This window comes from Theropithecus gelada, chromosome 5 (assembly GCF_003255815.1).
Source record: "Theropithecus gelada isolate Dixy chromosome 5, Tgel_1.0, whole genome shotgun sequence".
NCBI lineage: Eukaryota > Metazoa > Chordata > Mammalia > Primates > Cercopithecidae > Theropithecus > Theropithecus gelada.
This window is the reverse complement of record NC_037672.1, coordinates 144643883-144660753: the sequence shown is the minus strand read 5'-3', so window position 1 is coordinate 144660753 and position 16871 is coordinate 144643883. Positions and strand designations below refer to the sequence as shown.

At 40.2% G+C, this 16871-nt stretch overlaps 1 protein-coding gene across 4 annotated transcripts in view; it reads left to right on the top strand.

Annotated features, from left to right (window-relative positions):
• PRMT9 (protein arginine methyltransferase 9) overlaps window positions 1-16871 on the top strand; it is a 46767-nt gene that overhangs the window by 27416 nt on the left and 2480 nt on the right. For 3 of the 4 annotated variants that reach the window (XM_025386113.1, XM_025386112.1, XM_025386114.1), the window contains 4 exons: window positions 1265-1457; window positions 3769-3952; window positions 6877-7591; window positions 15058-15211. In XM_025386113.1, coding sequence (XP_025241898.1) covers window positions 1265-1457; window positions 3769-3952; window positions 6877-7591; window positions 15058-15211 — 1246 coding nt within the window. Of the gene's footprint in view, window positions 1-1264; window positions 1458-2684; window positions 2783-3768; window positions 3953-6876; window positions 7592-15057; window positions 15212-16871 lie in introns of all 4 variants that reach the window. The other variant, XM_025386115.1, reaches the window with a different exon arrangement.

Below are 16871 nucleotides of genomic sequence, written 5' to 3'. Positions count from 1 at the left end.
TGGGCTCAAGTGATCCTCCCACTTTGGACTCCCAAAGTGCTGGGATTACAGGTGTAAGCCACCATGCATGGTCCAATGTAAATTTTTATTGACATCAAACATTTTTATAGCAAGTGTGCGAGCCATAAGTTTATGATTTGATGAATTTTCATGAAGTTGATAGACCTGGGTAATCAGTGCTGAGATCAAGGACCAGAATATTACCGCTATATAATATAAAGTGCGCAGGAAGGAACCCCTTCTCTTTACCAGCACCCCACTCTCCCTAGAGCACCTACTATCCAGACTTCTAACGCCATAGATTAGTGTTGCTTGTTTTGAATTCTATACAGATAGAACCATACAGTGTGATTTGTTTTTGTGTGTCTAGCTTCTTTTGTGTTTAGTTTGTGTATTCTCATTGATGAATCATACTCCATTATATGACTATACTAGATTTGTCTGTTATACTACTGATAGATGTTTAGGTTATATCAGTTTTCTTGGCTATCAGAAGCAGTGTAGCTATAAACATTCTTGAACATTCTTTTGGTGATAATATGTATTAATTTCTGTTGACTATATTCTCAGAAGTAGAAATGCCAAACACTGTGAAATGGTTCCTACATTAAGAATGAATGTGAATAGGTATGTTCAGCTCGAGTTGGCACTACAAAGTAGTCTTCCAAAGTGATCATACTAATTTGATACTCCAATGGTGTGTGAGACTGTGTCCTTACCATACTTGGTATTGACTACTTGTTTTTTTCCCTTCCGTCAGATAGGGAAAGTATGCATTGTAGTATGCATTGTGATTTTAACTCCATTTCCAGGGTGGCTGTTGAAGCCGAGCACCTTTTCATGTGCTCATTGGCCATTTGGATATGTTGTTTTGTGAAGTGTCTGAGTCTTTTGCCCATTTTTGTTTTTTATTAATATGCAGGAATTTTAAAATATATTTTGGATATGAGCCCTTTACTGAATATAGTTATTACAAATATCTTCTCTCACTGGGTTGCCTTTTACTTTCTTACAGGGTGTTTTTTTTTTTTTTTTTTTTTAAATGAGCAGACATTCTTAATATTATTATAGACCTATTTATAGTTGTTTTCCTTTATAGTTAGTGGTTGTATATGTGTGTGTGTGTAGTTATGCTTAAGAAATCTTTGCTCATGAGGTTTTATTTCATTTTTGTGTTTATTTTTTCTGGACTCAATATTGGATATGTTACTTGATTCTAAAAAAATCCATCTTCCTCCCCGTCCCCTATTTTGTGTCTCTCCAGAGTGGGTATTAAGGACATTGCTGGTATCCATTTGCCAACAAATGTGAAATTTCAGAGTCCGGCTTACTCTTCTGTAGATGCTGAAGAAACAGTTGAACCTTATACAACTGAGAAGATGAGTCGAGTTCCTGGAGGATATTTGGCTTTGACAGAGTGCTTTGAAATTATGACAGTAGACTTCAACAACCTTCAGGTGAAAAAAAATTCAGTTACTATTTTCAAGCATTAAATTTCATGCATTGTTTAAAATAATATATAGGACAGACAGTCTTATTTTATGAGTTTGCATGAAGATTCCACTTATTGTATGTAAAGAAAATGATTAAAGGGTAATTAGAATTTCTTCCTGAAATTATTTGCTTGCTTGCTTTCCTTGCTTTCTTTTCTTTTCTTTTCTTTCTTTTTTTCTTTGACAGTGTCTTGCTGTCACCTAGGCTAGAGTGCCACTGTGCCTAGCCCACTTATTTAAATACAAAGAAAACCCCCCCTAAGATTGTTGGGAATGTATAGGGTGCCAGGTGCTTTCACTTGTGTTATTAGGCAGCTCTATGACATACTGCCATACAATTATAATTATCCTTGTGTTACACAGATGAGGAAATTGCTGCTTACATTAAATAATTACCACCCAAATTATTCAGTATGTGAATACAGGGGCAGGAATTCTAACCTAGGTCTTTCTGACTTTTCTCTGTATCATGCTGCCATTTCAAATTAACAAAATGAACAATAATCCAAATCTCTAGGTTGTATGTATATTACGGTGACCAGCCTTCATGGTTTGCCCAGGACTGAAGAGGGTTCCGAGACTTGAGACTTTCTGTTTTGAAACCAAGATAGTCCTAGGAAAAGCAAGAGAAGCTGATCACCCTAGTGTGTATGTGTGTGTGTTGGTGAATGGTATGAGGATGTTCTGTATAAAGAAAGTGCCCAGCTGGGCACAGTGGCTCACGCCTGTAATCCCAGCACTTTGGAAAGCTGAGGCGGGTGGATTACCTGAGGTCAGAAGTTCAGGACCAGCCTAGCCAACATGGTGAAACCCTGTCTCTACTAAAAAAATACAAAAAAATTAGCCGGGTGTGGTGGCGGGTGCCTGTAAACCCAGCTATGCAGGAGGCTGAGACAGGAGAATTGCTTGAACCTGGGAGGCGGAGATTGCGTGAGCCAAGATCGCGCCATTGCACTCCAGCCTGAGCAACAAGAGCGAAACTCCGTCTCAAAAAAAAAAAAAAAAAAAAGGGTGCCGAAAGAAATTGGAAAGGTTACATAGAATTCTCTGAAGGTCTTTAATAAGTAAGGTTCAATGTTCAAGGACATAAATGTTATAAGTGAAATGTGTTTGGAGATAGAATACTTGTGGGGGGTAATTTTAGCCTAAGGTTTTTTTTTTTTGAGACAGAGTTTCGCTCTTATTGCCTAGGCTGGAATGTGATGGTGTGATCTTGGCTCACTGCAGCCTCCACTTTTCGGGTTCAAGTGATTCTCCTGCCTGAGCCTCCCGAGTAGCTGGGATTACAGGCACCCACCACCATGAACGGCTAATTTTTGTATTTTTAGTAGAGACAGGGTCTCACCATGTTGGCCAGGCTGGTCTCGAACTCTTGACCTCAATGATCTACCCACCTCGGCCTCCCAAAGTGCTGGGATTACAGGCATGAGCCACCATGCCCAGCTAGCCTAAGATTTTTATAACTTAATAGAAGCTTTCCTTTATTATTTGTTACCACATTGTTCTTGAGGTGATCTGGAACTAATTTAACAATTTGGCCTTGCTTACTGAGGCTGAGCTTTCTGAGCTTCAAGAGCATTCCTTACCTGTTATGACTTTCAGTAGCAAGTAACACGTCTGTAGCTGCCAGTTATCCTTTTATTATTTTAAGGCTTTTTAAAATTTTAATTTTTCTTAGCCACACACACAAATCTTATTAAGGTTTTAGTTTCAAAAGTCATGCATGTCTGTTTAATACTTTCAAGCAATACAGGATAGAAAGGAAAAAGTCCTAGTATTTTTCTTCCTCTTTAAAATCTCAACCCTTCTTTCCCCAGGTCACTAGTTAGAAGTGTGTCTTTCCAGACCTACTTTTCTGTACATACACACACACACTCCCTCTCTCTCTCTCTCACTCTCTCTTAAACATTCTTTCTCTCTCCCTACTCCCTCTCTCTCCCTACCCCCTTCCATCCCCCTCTATTTTCTAAACAAAACAATCTCCACTGCTTTGTTACTTAAGCTTTTTCATTCAGCAGTATATTATGGACTTCTTTCCATATCAGCAATATATATCTGCTTCATTCTTTTTAATAATAGCTACATGGTATTCCAATAAAATAGGTCAGAGCTTCCCAACCATTGTGCCTTAACATGGTTATAGGTGTGCCAGTGTACTCAATCCCTCAGGGAGCTGGGCAGGACTAAGAACTCCAGAGATGGAAAATGGTAAGATATTGAGGCACGTATATATGAAATACATAAAACCCTTTCATTCCTTTTACATTTTTCTCAGGAATTAAAAAGTCTTGCAACTAAAAAGCCTGATAAGATTGGTATTCCTGTTATTAAAGAAGGCATACTAGATGCTATTATGGTTTGGTTTGTGCTCCAGCTTGATGATGAACATAGTTTATCCACAAGTCCTAGTGAGGAAACATGTTGGGAACAGGCTGTCTACCCCGTACAGGACCTTACAGGTAGGTCTTGTCAATTTTTTTTTTTTTTTAAACCTTTTGCTTTAATCTTCTAAGTATTCGAGTCAGTGGCAAAAAAAAAAAAAATCCTTTCGATATGAAGTTTTCAGTCAAGGGAGGTTGGTTAAATCTTTCAGAACTCCATTTTTTTTTTTCCCAAAAGAAATTTGAAATAGGTAATATTTGTGGTTAAGAGAGACAAACACAACTCTGTTGCATAGCACTTGGAAAACCTATCATCATTTCTTCAGCTCCGATTTTTCTAGTTATCAGTAGATGAAGGAAGTCCTGCTCCATTATTTCATGGGAAGTATTGGAAAAGTACTGCTTTTAGTGCAGGAGTTCTTATTCCTTAGAGAAGCTGATGACGTCTGTGGAGCCCTGGGTCATAAAAATGTATACATTCATACAAGCACAAAGTTTTTCAGTTTTAGAGAGTTCATGGATCTGTGAACTTCCCTAGGGAAGTTTTGTATTAAAGATTTTTTTTTGGTATGGAAATTTTTTTTACAGTGATTCGATGGGTTTAATGTAAGTTTAAAGTAGTTGAATTATATAGAAAAACAACCCTTTTTAGGCTGGGTATGGTGGCTGACACCTGTAATCCTAGTACTTTGGGAGGCCCAGGTGGGAGGATTGCTTGAGGCCAGGAGTTTAAACCAGCCTGGGCAACATAGCGAGACCTCACTTCTTTTTTTCTTTTTCTGAGATGGAGTCTCACTCTGTCACCCAGGCTGGAGTGCAGTGGCGCAATCTCAGTTCACTGCAACCTCTGCCTCCGGGGTTCAAGCGATTCTCCTGCCTCAGCCTCTTGAGTAGCTGGGACTACAGGTACATGCCACCACGCCCAGCTAATTTTTTTGTATTTTTAGTAGAGATGGGGTTTTGCTGTGTTAGCCAGGATGGTCTTGATCTCCTGACCTCTTGATCCGCCCACTTCGGCCTCCCAAAGTGCTGGGATTACAGGTGTGAGCCACTGTGCCCGGCTGCAAGACCTCGTTTCTACAAAATGAAAAAAATTAACTGGGGATGGTGGCAAGTGCTTGTAGTTCCATCTACTTGGGGCATTGAGGAAGAAGGCTCCTTTGAGTCCAGGAGGTTGAGGCTGCAGTGAGCCAAGATTGTAACACTGCACTCCAGCCTGGGCAACAGAGGGAGATCCTGACACACACACACACAGAGAGAGAGAGAAACTCTACCTTTCTTAAACTGGAAGTTAATACATCTATTTCTGTTTAGTTTCTTAATCAAGGGATCTAATTTGGCAAGGTCATAAAATCCTGGAATCAGTATATTGTTGTGGCTAGTATGTTGTTTTTGGAGTCAGGTAGATTTGGATTCAGTTCTTGGCTCTGCTACTTATTGAATCCCTCCTGGCCATCCTTGCCACTTGTTTCTCAGAGCTTATGTTGCATCATATATAAAAATGGGATGATACCATTTATCTTGCAGCACTGTTTTAGGGATTCTTAGAGATGGTAGGTATAAAATGCCTACCACAGTGACTGGCACTCAGTGAATGCTATTTTTTACTTGTGTTTGTTCTAACTCTCTTTTACCTGTAGTAACTTAGACAGATGTCTTTTGTTTTTTAATCCTTCTTAGAGAAAGGACATTTATATGTTTAAGCATAAGAATAGCAATTTATGGCTGGGCTCAGTGGCTCATACCTGTAATCCCAGCACTTTGGGATCCTCCTGCCGAGGTAGGAGGATTGCTGAAGTTCAGGAGTTTGAGAACAGTCTGGTCTCTTCTAAAAATTTTTTAAAATTCAGGTATGGTGGTGAGCGCCTGTAGTTCCAGCTACTCTGGAGGCTGAGGTGGGAGGATAGCTTGAGCCCTAAGACTGAGGCCACAATGATCATACCACTACACTCCAGCCTAGGCCACAAAGCAAGACACTGTCTCCAAAAAACCCAAAAAAGTGTAACAACTTGTATTTTCAACTGGTTCCAGGGCTAATGAGAAGGAATTGCGATTATACATTTATACATTTACATTTTAAAATTTTACCACATGTAGGCCAGGTGCGGTGGCTCATGCCTGTAATCCCAACACATTGGAAGGCTGAGGCGAGAGGATCACTTGAGCCCAGGAGTTCAAGACCAGCCTGGGTAAAATAGCAAGACCTCATCTCTATTTAAAAAAAAAAAAAAAAATAGCTGGGCCTGGTGGCATGCATCTGTAGTTGTAGCTACTTGGGAGGCTGAGGCAGGAGGATCGCTTGAGCCCAGGAGTTGGAGGCTGCAGGGGGCCTTGTTACACCACTGCATCCCAGCCTGGGTGACAGAGTGAGACCTTGTCTCAAAAGACAAAACAAAACAAACGGAAGTTTTCCCACATATGAAAGGAGTATGATATGGTCTTTATTGTAGGACTTGGTTCTTCTTTATACTTTGAAGTTCCTAGACATGCAAGAATGCTTACAGTTAACAAATATAACTGATACAATTCTGTTGAATGTTACCTTGTTCTTTTGGAAATTTCAATTAGAGAAAAGAATGTCCCTTTAAGCTAAAGTGAGGTTTGATATTTATCCCTGAATTTTATCTTTGTTGTTATTAGCCTTCATTACCAAAGATGATAGAGTCTGCTGCAGTACTCCACCAACACCCCAATTTGGGGATATGGAGAGACCTAGTGATGGCAGTAAAAACATGATCACACTGATAGTCTCAGGGTCAATAATGGAGCTCTCGAATGTCTCCATTATGCTACTGGCTGATTGAATCTTCAAATTTCAGTTTTTCCCTAAAAATCTGGTAGGGTTTTCCTGTTCTTTTTTTTTTTGTATATTAGTATTTGTAATCCTTTCTATAGTGATTTAAAGAATGGGGGGTTAGATGGAGGATGGAGATGTTTATGTGATCCTCTGGCTTATAAGCACTCCATATATTTTGTTTTTTCTTTCTTACTATTTAATGAAGACTACTGGATAAAGCCTGGAGACCATGTGATGATGGAAGTGTCTTGTCAAGACTGTTACTTAAGAATCCAGAGTATTAGCGTCTTGGATTTGGAATGTGAAATGGATGTTGCAAGAAGTTTTACCCAGAATAAAGACTTGTTGTCATTAGGAAATGAGGCTGAACTTTGTAGTGCCCTTGCTAACCTTCAGACCAGTAAACCAGATGCTGTAGAGCAGACATGTGTATTGGAATCTACAGAAATTGCTTTGCTTAACAACATCCCATATCATGAAGGCTTTAAAATGGCAATGAGCAAAGTTTTGTCTTCACTGACTCCAGAGAAACTGTATCAGACCATGGATACTCACTGTCAGAATGAGATGAACTCTGGAACGGGACAGAGTAATACTGTACAGAACATCCCTGAACCTTTCTACGTGTTAGATGTGTCTGAAGGCTTCTCTGTTCTGCCTCTTATTGCTGGCACACTTGGGCAGGTTAAACCATACAGTTCTGTGGAGAAAGACCAGCATCGTATTGCTCTGGACCTCATATCTGAAGCCAATCACTTTCCTAAAGAAACACTTGAGTTTTGGCTGAGACATGTGGAGGATGAATCTGCTATGTTACAAAGGCCAAAATCAGACAAGTTATGGAGCATAATTATATTGGATGTCATTGAGCCATCTGGGCTCATTCAGCAGGAAATAATGGAAAAAGCTGCAATATCCAGGTAAAACACAACATAATAACTTTTGGGTTTTTTTTTTTTTTTTTTTTAGCTCAGATTTTATGTAAATTCCTTAAGTTCTTTAATGGCATAACTGTAAAAATAAGTCAAGATCATTGTATGCTCCTCAAGCATTACTTTTCAGGACATGTGACTTCATTTGATGCTAAAATCGTCCCAGGTTTGGCCAGTGGGAGGTCCTTTAAACTAGTTCCTGTGTCTTTTTGACACGTTCCCATAATTCTTTGAGCATGTTCTTACTTTGGTGCAACCAGATGTTTTATTTTCATCTTGAATTTTTCTCAACCCCAACCTTAGGATTAGTCTTTCTCCAAGGGACTCTGGTTCCTTTTGGTTCCTTTTAGTGGAGAACTATATTTTGAAACCAAGATATATATATCTTCAAGTGTGGTGATATTAATAGTTGTGGGCTTTTCATATATGGCTTTTATTATGTTGAGGTAGTTTCCTTCTATTCCTAGTTTGTTTAACGCTTTTGTCATGAAAGTGTGATTTTTGTCAAATGCTTTTTCTGCATCCATTGAGATGATCATGTGGTCTTCATTCTGTTAATGTGATGTATTGTAATTGGGCTCCTGTCTTGGCTTCCCAGAGTGTTGGGATTATGGGTGTGAGCCACTGTGCCTGATCTGCAGTTGTTTTTAAATGATCATTCTTGCTGGAAGCGGTGGCTCATGCCTGTAATCCCAGCACTTTGGGAGGCCGAGGCGGACTGATCAGGTGAGGTCTGCAGTTTGAGACCTGAGCAACATGGAGAAACCCCGTTTCTACTAAAAATTAAAAAAAAAAAGGAGCCAGGCGTGGTGGCGCATGCCTGTAATCCCAGCTACTTGGGAGGCTAAGGCAGGAGAATCACTTGAACCCGGGAGGGGGAGGTTGCTGTTAGCTGAGATCGCGCCATTGCACTCCAGCTCTGAGCAACAAGAGCGAAACTCCATCTCAAAAAAAAAAAAAAAAAAAAAGTTCATTCTTAAGTTCTATTCACTCATGCTAGTTTAAAATACAGGGGAAAGCTTGAAGGCTTGGTAAACTCTTTCGTTTTTTGTTTTTTTAAAAACCATGGCTATGGTTTGAATGTCTCCTCCAAAGCTCATGTGTTGGAAAGTTAATTCTCATTGCAACAGTGTTGAGAGGTGTGATATTCAAGCGGGGATGAGGTCAGGGGGGCTCTGCCCTCATAAGTGGATTAATGCCATTATCATGGATGGGAGTGGGGGTTTTTATACAGGATGAGGTCAGCCCTCTTTCCCATTCTCTCTCTCTCTCTCCCTCTCCTCTCTCTATCTCTCTGCCCTCTGCCATGAACGGTCAGCCAAATAAGTTGCTGTTCTTTATAAATTACCCAGTCTGTTGTATTTTGTTAGACTTTTGAGTTACAACATTATTTTTTTCATTGCTGAAGGCATGGATGGTTCTGAAGTATCATTTAGCTTTGCAAAAGATTTCTGAGGAGTCTAGCAGTTGCAGTAATGTAAGTAACAACAAAACACTCAATGTTAGTAAAGATAAGCAGAGTTTCAAAGCAATGGTCATTTTATCTGAACATAGCTAACATCTGACACTATCTTTTAGCCCCCAACCTAAGGGTAGGGAGGGGGTCTTAGTCACCATTCATCTCATTCACATATAGAAGTTGAGTTGCAAGGATAATAACAGAGAAAAAAAAATTGCAAGCATAGATAACGGAGAACTAAACTGATTATCACTTAGTTGATAGTGTCAGATCCCACAGGTTGAGGACTCAGTTCCACGGACTGCCCCCTACTTCAGATGCCAGTTACAAGTAGTAGGTTGTCACTAGTACTTCTCACAGGCTGTAAATTGGAAGTTCCTGAGACCACTTCTTCGAGTTCCGTTAATTTTCTAGAGTGGTTCGCAGAACTCAGGGAAACACTTTACTTATGTTTGCCCATTTCATTTATTATGAAGGATGTTACAAAGGATACAGATGAAGAGCCAGATGAAGAGATGCATAGAGCAAGCATGTGGGAAGTGGCATGGGGCTTCCATGCCCTCTCTGGGCACCCTCTAGGAACCTCCATGTGTTCAGCTACCTGGAAGCTGTCTGAACCTTGTCTTTCTGGGTTTTTATGGAAGCTTTGTTATGTAGGCATGACTGATTACATCACCGGCTATTAGTGATCAACTCAACCTTCAGTGTGTCTCCTCTCTCTGGAGGCTAGTGGGTTGGATGGAAAGTCCCAATCCTCTAATCTTGCCATGGTCTTTTAGCCCCCAACCTAGGGCTGGGTAGGGGCCCTTAGTCATCACTTATCTCATTAGCATACAGAAGACACCATTCTGTAGGTTCCAAGGGTGTTAGGAGTTCTGTGGCAGGAAACAGGATGAAGACCAGATATATATGTATCTTATTATAATCACAATATCATATTTGCCCTATGTATACTTTATATTCGGCTATTCCTGAGTTGTATCCTTTGTAATAAATCCGTAAATATAAGTAAAGTGTTTTTCTGAGTTCTGTGAGCCATTCTGGCAAATTATTGAACTCAAAGAGGACATTGTGGGAACCCTTGATTGTTACAGCGTGATGGGTTCTTTTTGCCCACTGCCCAGAAAAGCCAATACAGTGAGAACAGCAGAAGTCGCAGTAGGGAAAGTTTAGGTGGGCTCATGCCTGTAATCCCAGCACTTGGGGAGGCCGAGGTGGGTGGATCACTTGAAGTCAAGAGTTTGAGACCAGCCTGGCCAACATGGTAAAACCCCGTCTCTACTAAAAATACAAAAATTAGCTGGGAATGGTGATGTGTGCCTGTAATCCCAGCTGCTCAGGAGGCTGAGGCAGGAGAATCGCCTGAATTTGGGAGGCAGAGGTTGCAGTGAGCCAAGATTGCAGCACTGCACTCCAGCCTGGGCAACAGTGTGAGACTCCGTCTCAAAAAAAAAAAAAAAGAAAAAAAGAAAAGTGTGTAATTATCACAAGGCAGCCAAGTGGAAGAATGGGAGATATTTTTCAAATCCACCTCCCTGAGAACTCAGAGGCTAGTTTTAAAGAATAATTTGGTGAACTGGTGGCTAGGGAATGGATACTGCTGACTGGTTTGGGATGAAATCATAGGGATGTCAAAAACGGTCTTCCTGTGCTGAGTCAAGTTTCTGGGTGGGAGTCATAGGAGCAGTTGAGTCTGAAAAATATCTCAAAGACCAATCTTAGGTTTTACAATCCTGATGTTATCTATAGGAGCAATTGGGGCAGTTACACATCTTGTGACCTCTGGCTCCATGATTCCTGAGCAGTAGGGCATTATAGAAAAGCAAGCTAGGGTACAATGACTGGGTATCATTTAACTGTGCCTACATTTTAGCAGAATTCAGGCTCCTCCCATAATCCTAACCTTGTGGCCTTTCCTTAGTTCTACAGTGGCTGTTTTGGTCCCTGAACAAGGAGAGGGTTCATTTCAGGAAGGGACTATTATCATCCTTGCTTTAAAGTTAAACTTATTATAAACTAAAATTCCTCCCACAGTTAGCTTACCCTATGACTGAGACAGTCAGTTTGTGAGGTTAGAAGCAGAATGGAGTGAGCTATATTAGATTTCTTTCACTGCCATAATTTTTGCAAAAGTGGTTTCAGTTTTATAGATGGCCAAAAGTACTGAAAGTCCAGGACCTACAGTTGGCATCAGAACTGGGGGCAGTCATGTGGGATGGAGCCCTTATAGCACTTGATGCTAACTCCAGGTAATGTCAGTATTGATTTCAGTTGTAGTACACTCAAAAGGTATCTGAGAATTTTTTGGGGTGGGAACCTCCTCCCTGCCCCCCCGCCACCACCACTTGGTGTCAGAAGTTTTATTTTTTTTAGACAGCTGTCACTCTGTCGCCTAGGCTGGAGTGCAGTGCCATGATCATGGCTCACTGCAGCCTTGACTTCCTGGGCTCAACCTACGTTTTATAAATAGAAACGGTTCCTAAGACTACTTCAGTGACTCACATGATATCGTTCCCAACTCTCTTTCTCCCATAGATTTCATGACTATAAGGTTAGCTTTTATTAACCTGTGTGCTTTTTTAACTTGCTAATTTCATAGAATGGTACCCTCTTGTGGCTATTTGGGGAGTGAAGGGTTGTTAGTCAAGCAACATAAAGTTCTGTGGCTAGTCTCTCCTTTCAGAGACCTTTGTGATCCTGAAGAAAATTAGATCTGATTTTCATTTAAATGCATCACAGTTAGCAGATAACGTCAGTTGTTCAGATAATTTTAATAACATGAGTTTTCAGAATTAAACTTGATCCTTTTGAGGAAAAAAGATTTTTCCAGTGATTTGGGAAGACATAAAATTGTAGCCAGTTTGGTAAAGGCATAGATTGGAATTTGGTTAAGAGCTGTGCAATTTTATTATGAGGTGTGAAATTTCACTAACTGTGGAGATTGAATTTCTACCAGACTACCTAATATGCCAAAAAGTTGATAGGAAAGGAATAGCAACAATGGGTAAAGCACTGGGGGCAGGGTGGAGTCCATTCTTAGGCTAATTTATGAATATAGGATTTATTACAACTCTAAAGGATCATGTCGTTATATTTAGTGGGTGAAGAGAGATTATCCTGGTGCAGAATCATGACTTATCTTTATGAATCTGGTGCCATTACACTTGGAGTCATCTCTTAACTTTGCTTGCTGAATCTGTGCTCCTCACATTACGGCTGGGGATATGGCTTCCTGTTAGCTTGTCTTTAGGAGAGAGTGAGCTGTTACAAGAGCAGACTGTTTCCTTATTAACTTTTCCTCAAATGTATTATTTTGAAAATTTTCAAACTTAGGAAAAATTGCAAGAATAATAACAGAGAACACTAGATTATTGTTTACTGAACCATTTGGTAGTTGATTGTTGGCATCATAAACTTCATCTTTTCTTTAGTATTTAGATGTGTTTCCTAAGAACAAATGTTTTTCCCTACATATCACAATAAAATTGTCACTCAGGATATTTCACATTGATAAAACGCTATTATTAATATATAGTGCATATTAAAATTTCCCATTACCCCAGTAATATTCTTCATTGCTTTTCTTCCCAGTCTAGTTCCAATCAAGAGTATTACATTGCATTTAGTTGCCACGTCTTGTCATTATAATTTAATTGTCCTTGCTTTAGATATCTTTAAGTGGTTATAGAATTGAGATAATCAGTTTAGTAAGAGACCGGAGAACTAATTGAAATCTAATTCAAGAGCAGTAGTGCCAAAGTAGTTTTGAGGAATGGGGTGTTTTATAGCTTAGCTTGTCTAGGTTTTAATGATCTATTTAGGGAGACTGCATAGTATATAATTTTGGAAATGTTTATGAATTACTTTTTAAGATATGAACAAATGTGTTGGTGAAATGTTTAGTTCTATATTTTTATAAGTGGATTCTTACTCTAAATATTTAATTTAGGAGTAAAAACATACTGCGAAATGTACATATGATAATATAAAGTTCACCTGCCTAGTATGCTGTTCTAGAAATTCAAGTAGGAACAAGCTTGGGATATTCAGTAAAAATGTAGATTTGACATTTGATTGTAAATGTGGAAAATGAAAATAATTACTTGGTTTAAAGTATCCTCCACCTCTGTTTCATTGGATGTCAGTAGGTGGCCCACCCACATAGCACATAGCTCGGGTGTGAGGAAACAAGACTACATAGGTAGGTGTGGAAGCTGCCTTGGCTTAAGAGCCCTTTGCTTCATGTAGCAACTCTTCTCCCATGGGCACAGCTTCCACGGCCTAGCAATATGAACACCTGGTTACACTCTCAGGGAAGCCCACATGTGGTATGGGTTCCCGTCAGGCATTTATCCTTTGTTCATAGTTCTCTCTGTCCAGATACAGTCTACCTATTAAGAGATTTTTTTTTTTTTTTTTTAACCATAAGCAGTGTTGCTGATAAACACAGCTGACATTTTATTCTTATAAGATTTTCAGAGAAAGAGAAGGTAAACCCAAGGTCAGCTGTAGGAAGAGAAAGGATTTTGTTAACCCTTGACTCTCTCTCCTCGAGTATTAGAGTATTTGGACTTTTTTTTTTTTTTGGTAATTTTGCATTTGGAGTGTTTAACCTTTTATTTTGAAATAATTTTCAAGCCTTTGGAGAAGTTAATAATACAAAGAACTTACCATACACCTTACACTCAGATTCACAAACTATTAATATTTTGCCACATCTGCTAAATTGTTCGGGAAAAAACATTTCAGGCTCTTTCCCTGAACCATAGATACAATGTGTCTTTACTCCTAATACCTTGGAATGCATAGGACATTCACTTATATAATCACTGTACAATTATTAAAATCAGGACATTTACAGGGACACAATACTGTTATCTAAGCTACAAACTTTATCCAGGTTTCACCAGTTGTCACAATAATGTCCTTTGTAGCTTTTCTGTTCCTGGTCTGGAATCCAATCCAGGATCATATATTCCATTTAGTTTTCATGTCTCTTTAGTGGTGCAGTCACTGCTCACTGCAGTGTGGACCTCCTGGGCTCAAGCGATCCTCCCACCTCAGCCTCTTGAGTAGCTGGGACTATAGGTGTGCACCACCACACCTGGCTAGTTTATTTATTTGTAGAGATGGGGTCTTGCTAGACCCAGGCAGGTCTTGAAGTCCTGGGCTCAAGCAATTCTCTCACCTTGGCCTCCCACAGTGTTGGGATTATAGGCATCTAGGCCACCGTGCCCAGCCTGTCCCATTATTTTTGATGTTAATACAATCACATGGTTTAAGTTGTATCTACACATTTCTCCATTCAGTAAGTCACTATGTCCTCCTTTGTGATAAGTCATTTGTGGGGGTGATACTTTGAGACTGTAAAAGGATATTTTCCTAATCAAACTTTGACCTACTAGTTTTAGCATCCATTGATGACTCTTTCCTGAATCTAAAGACGTATGTTCATTTAAATAGCTAACTGGTCATTTTTCTCTTTCATTGATCAGTACTTTGACTTGAGAAATTATTTCTAGTGGTTTACTGTTCTGAAATACCAGCCATGAATAATAGAAAATCCATTAGACTCTGTGTAATCTGTAGCTCTTTACTGATTTATCATGATTCTTAGTTACTGATGTTTATACAATTGGGGGTATTACAAAGGGTTTCTTTTGTTTTATGTTTTTTTGAGACAAAGTCTCACTCTGTCTCCCAGGGTGTAATGCAGTGGTGGGATGTATTTCACTGCAACTGCTACCTCTTGGATTCAAGCAGTCCTCCTGCCTCAACCGCCCAAGTAGCTGGGACTATAGGTGCATGCCACCACGCTTGGCTAGTTTTTGTATTTTTTATAGAGATGAGGTTTTGCCATGTTGCCTAGGCTGGTCTTGAACTCTTGGGCTCAGGTGATCCACCCACCTTGGCCTCCCAAAGTGCTGCGATTACAGGCGTGAGCCACTGTGGCCCAGCCGCAAAAGCTTTTTAAAATATGTACTTTTTTCCTTAGGTGTTTACTACAATCTGGAGGCAAGATCTTTCCTCAATATGTGCTGATGTTTGGGTTGCTTGTGGAATCACAGACACTCCTAGAGGAGAATGCTGTTCAAGGAACAGAACGTACTCTTGGATTAAATATAGCACCTTTTATTAATCAGTTTCAGGTAAGTGTCTAGAGGAGAAGTTCAACCAGGATGCTGTTGAACAGTCTACCTTCGCTCTCTCTTTAGTCACTGTTTAATCTAGCTAAACACGGTGACTAAAGTTTAGCTGGATTAAACACAGTGACTAAGAGCACTTAGATTCTTACCTATAGTAAGTTCGTACAACAAAGGAACTTATTATAGGTAAAAATCAACCTAGACGTTATAGTAACCAAGGAATTTTGTCGTGACTGCTGATAAAAGTTTATAGGTATTTGGCCAGGTGTGGTGGCTCATGCCTGTAATCCCAGCACTTTGGGGAGGCTGAGGTGGGTGGATCACTTGAGGTCAGGAGTTCAAGACCAGCCTGGCCAACATGGTGAAATCCCGCCTCTACTAAAAATACAAAAAAAATTAGCCATGTATGGTGGTGCATGCCTGCAATCCTAGCTACTCTGGAGACTAAGGCAGGAGAATCGCTTGAACTCAGGAGGCAGGAGTTGCAGTGAGCCAAGATCGTGCCACTGCACTGCAGTCTGGATGACAGAGCGAGACTGCATCTCAAAAAAAAAAAAAAGTTTATAGATACTCCTCTGAATCACTGTCATAAATGGAAGAAGGGTCCTAGGTTTTAATCTTACGAAAAAGAGTGGTCTTTGTCCAAAAAAGATTTATGTTCTAAACCTGAACCCTTACATTGAGACCTCAGGCTGGCAGCTGATAAGTATCAGCAGCTAATGCTCAGATTCTAGGAAATCAGACTGCAGAGAGCAGGAATGCAGGAGCCTAGGAAAACAGAGCTCAAGCAAAAGGGGGTTAGCCTCTGTTTAGGAAATAAGGAGTCAAGATTTAGAAATGGGCTGGGCATGGTGGCTCACACCTGTAGTCCTGGCACTTTGAGAGGCAAAGGTGGGGCAGATTGCTTGAGCTCACAAGTTCGAGATGAGCCTGGGCAACATGGGGAAACCCTGTCTCTACAAAAAATACAAAAATTATCTGGGCTTGGTGGTGCATGCCTGTAGTCCCAGCTACTTGGGAGGCTGAGGTAGAAGAATTGCTTGAGCCTGGGAGGTGGAGGTTGCGGTGAGCTGAAATCACAACACTGCACTCCAGCCTGGGTGATAGAGTAACAAATGTTTACTGAATGTCTACTACATGTACATTTAGATTTGGAGAATAGGGCTATAAATAAAGGTAGAATTTTTGGTAAGTTGGATGTGGGCTATGAAAGAGGACTCCATTTTTTTCTTAGGTGAAAGCACCTGGAAGAATGGTTCCCATTTACTGATAATGGGGAAAATAGGATCAGGCTTTGTATGTTGCTGTGGTCACTGAGCAATTGGGTAAGAATTAAGAGAAAGCTCTGGGCTGAAGATTTAAATTTGGCAGTTAGCCTGTAGCTGGTATTTAAGGCCATAAGACTGGATGAAATAGCATGGGGGCATGTTGATAAAGAGGGCTGGGAACTGAACTCTAGAGAACTCATAAAGTTATGAGCTTGGTTTGGTTGGTTATATAGAAGGAACTGGCAAAGATGACAGGAGGGCCGGGCATGGTAGCTCATGCCTATAATCCTAGCACTTGGGGAGGCCAAGGAGGGCAGATTGCTTGAGTCCAGGAGTTCGAGACAGCCTGGGCAGCATGGCAAAAACCCATCTCTACAAAAAATACAAATATTAGC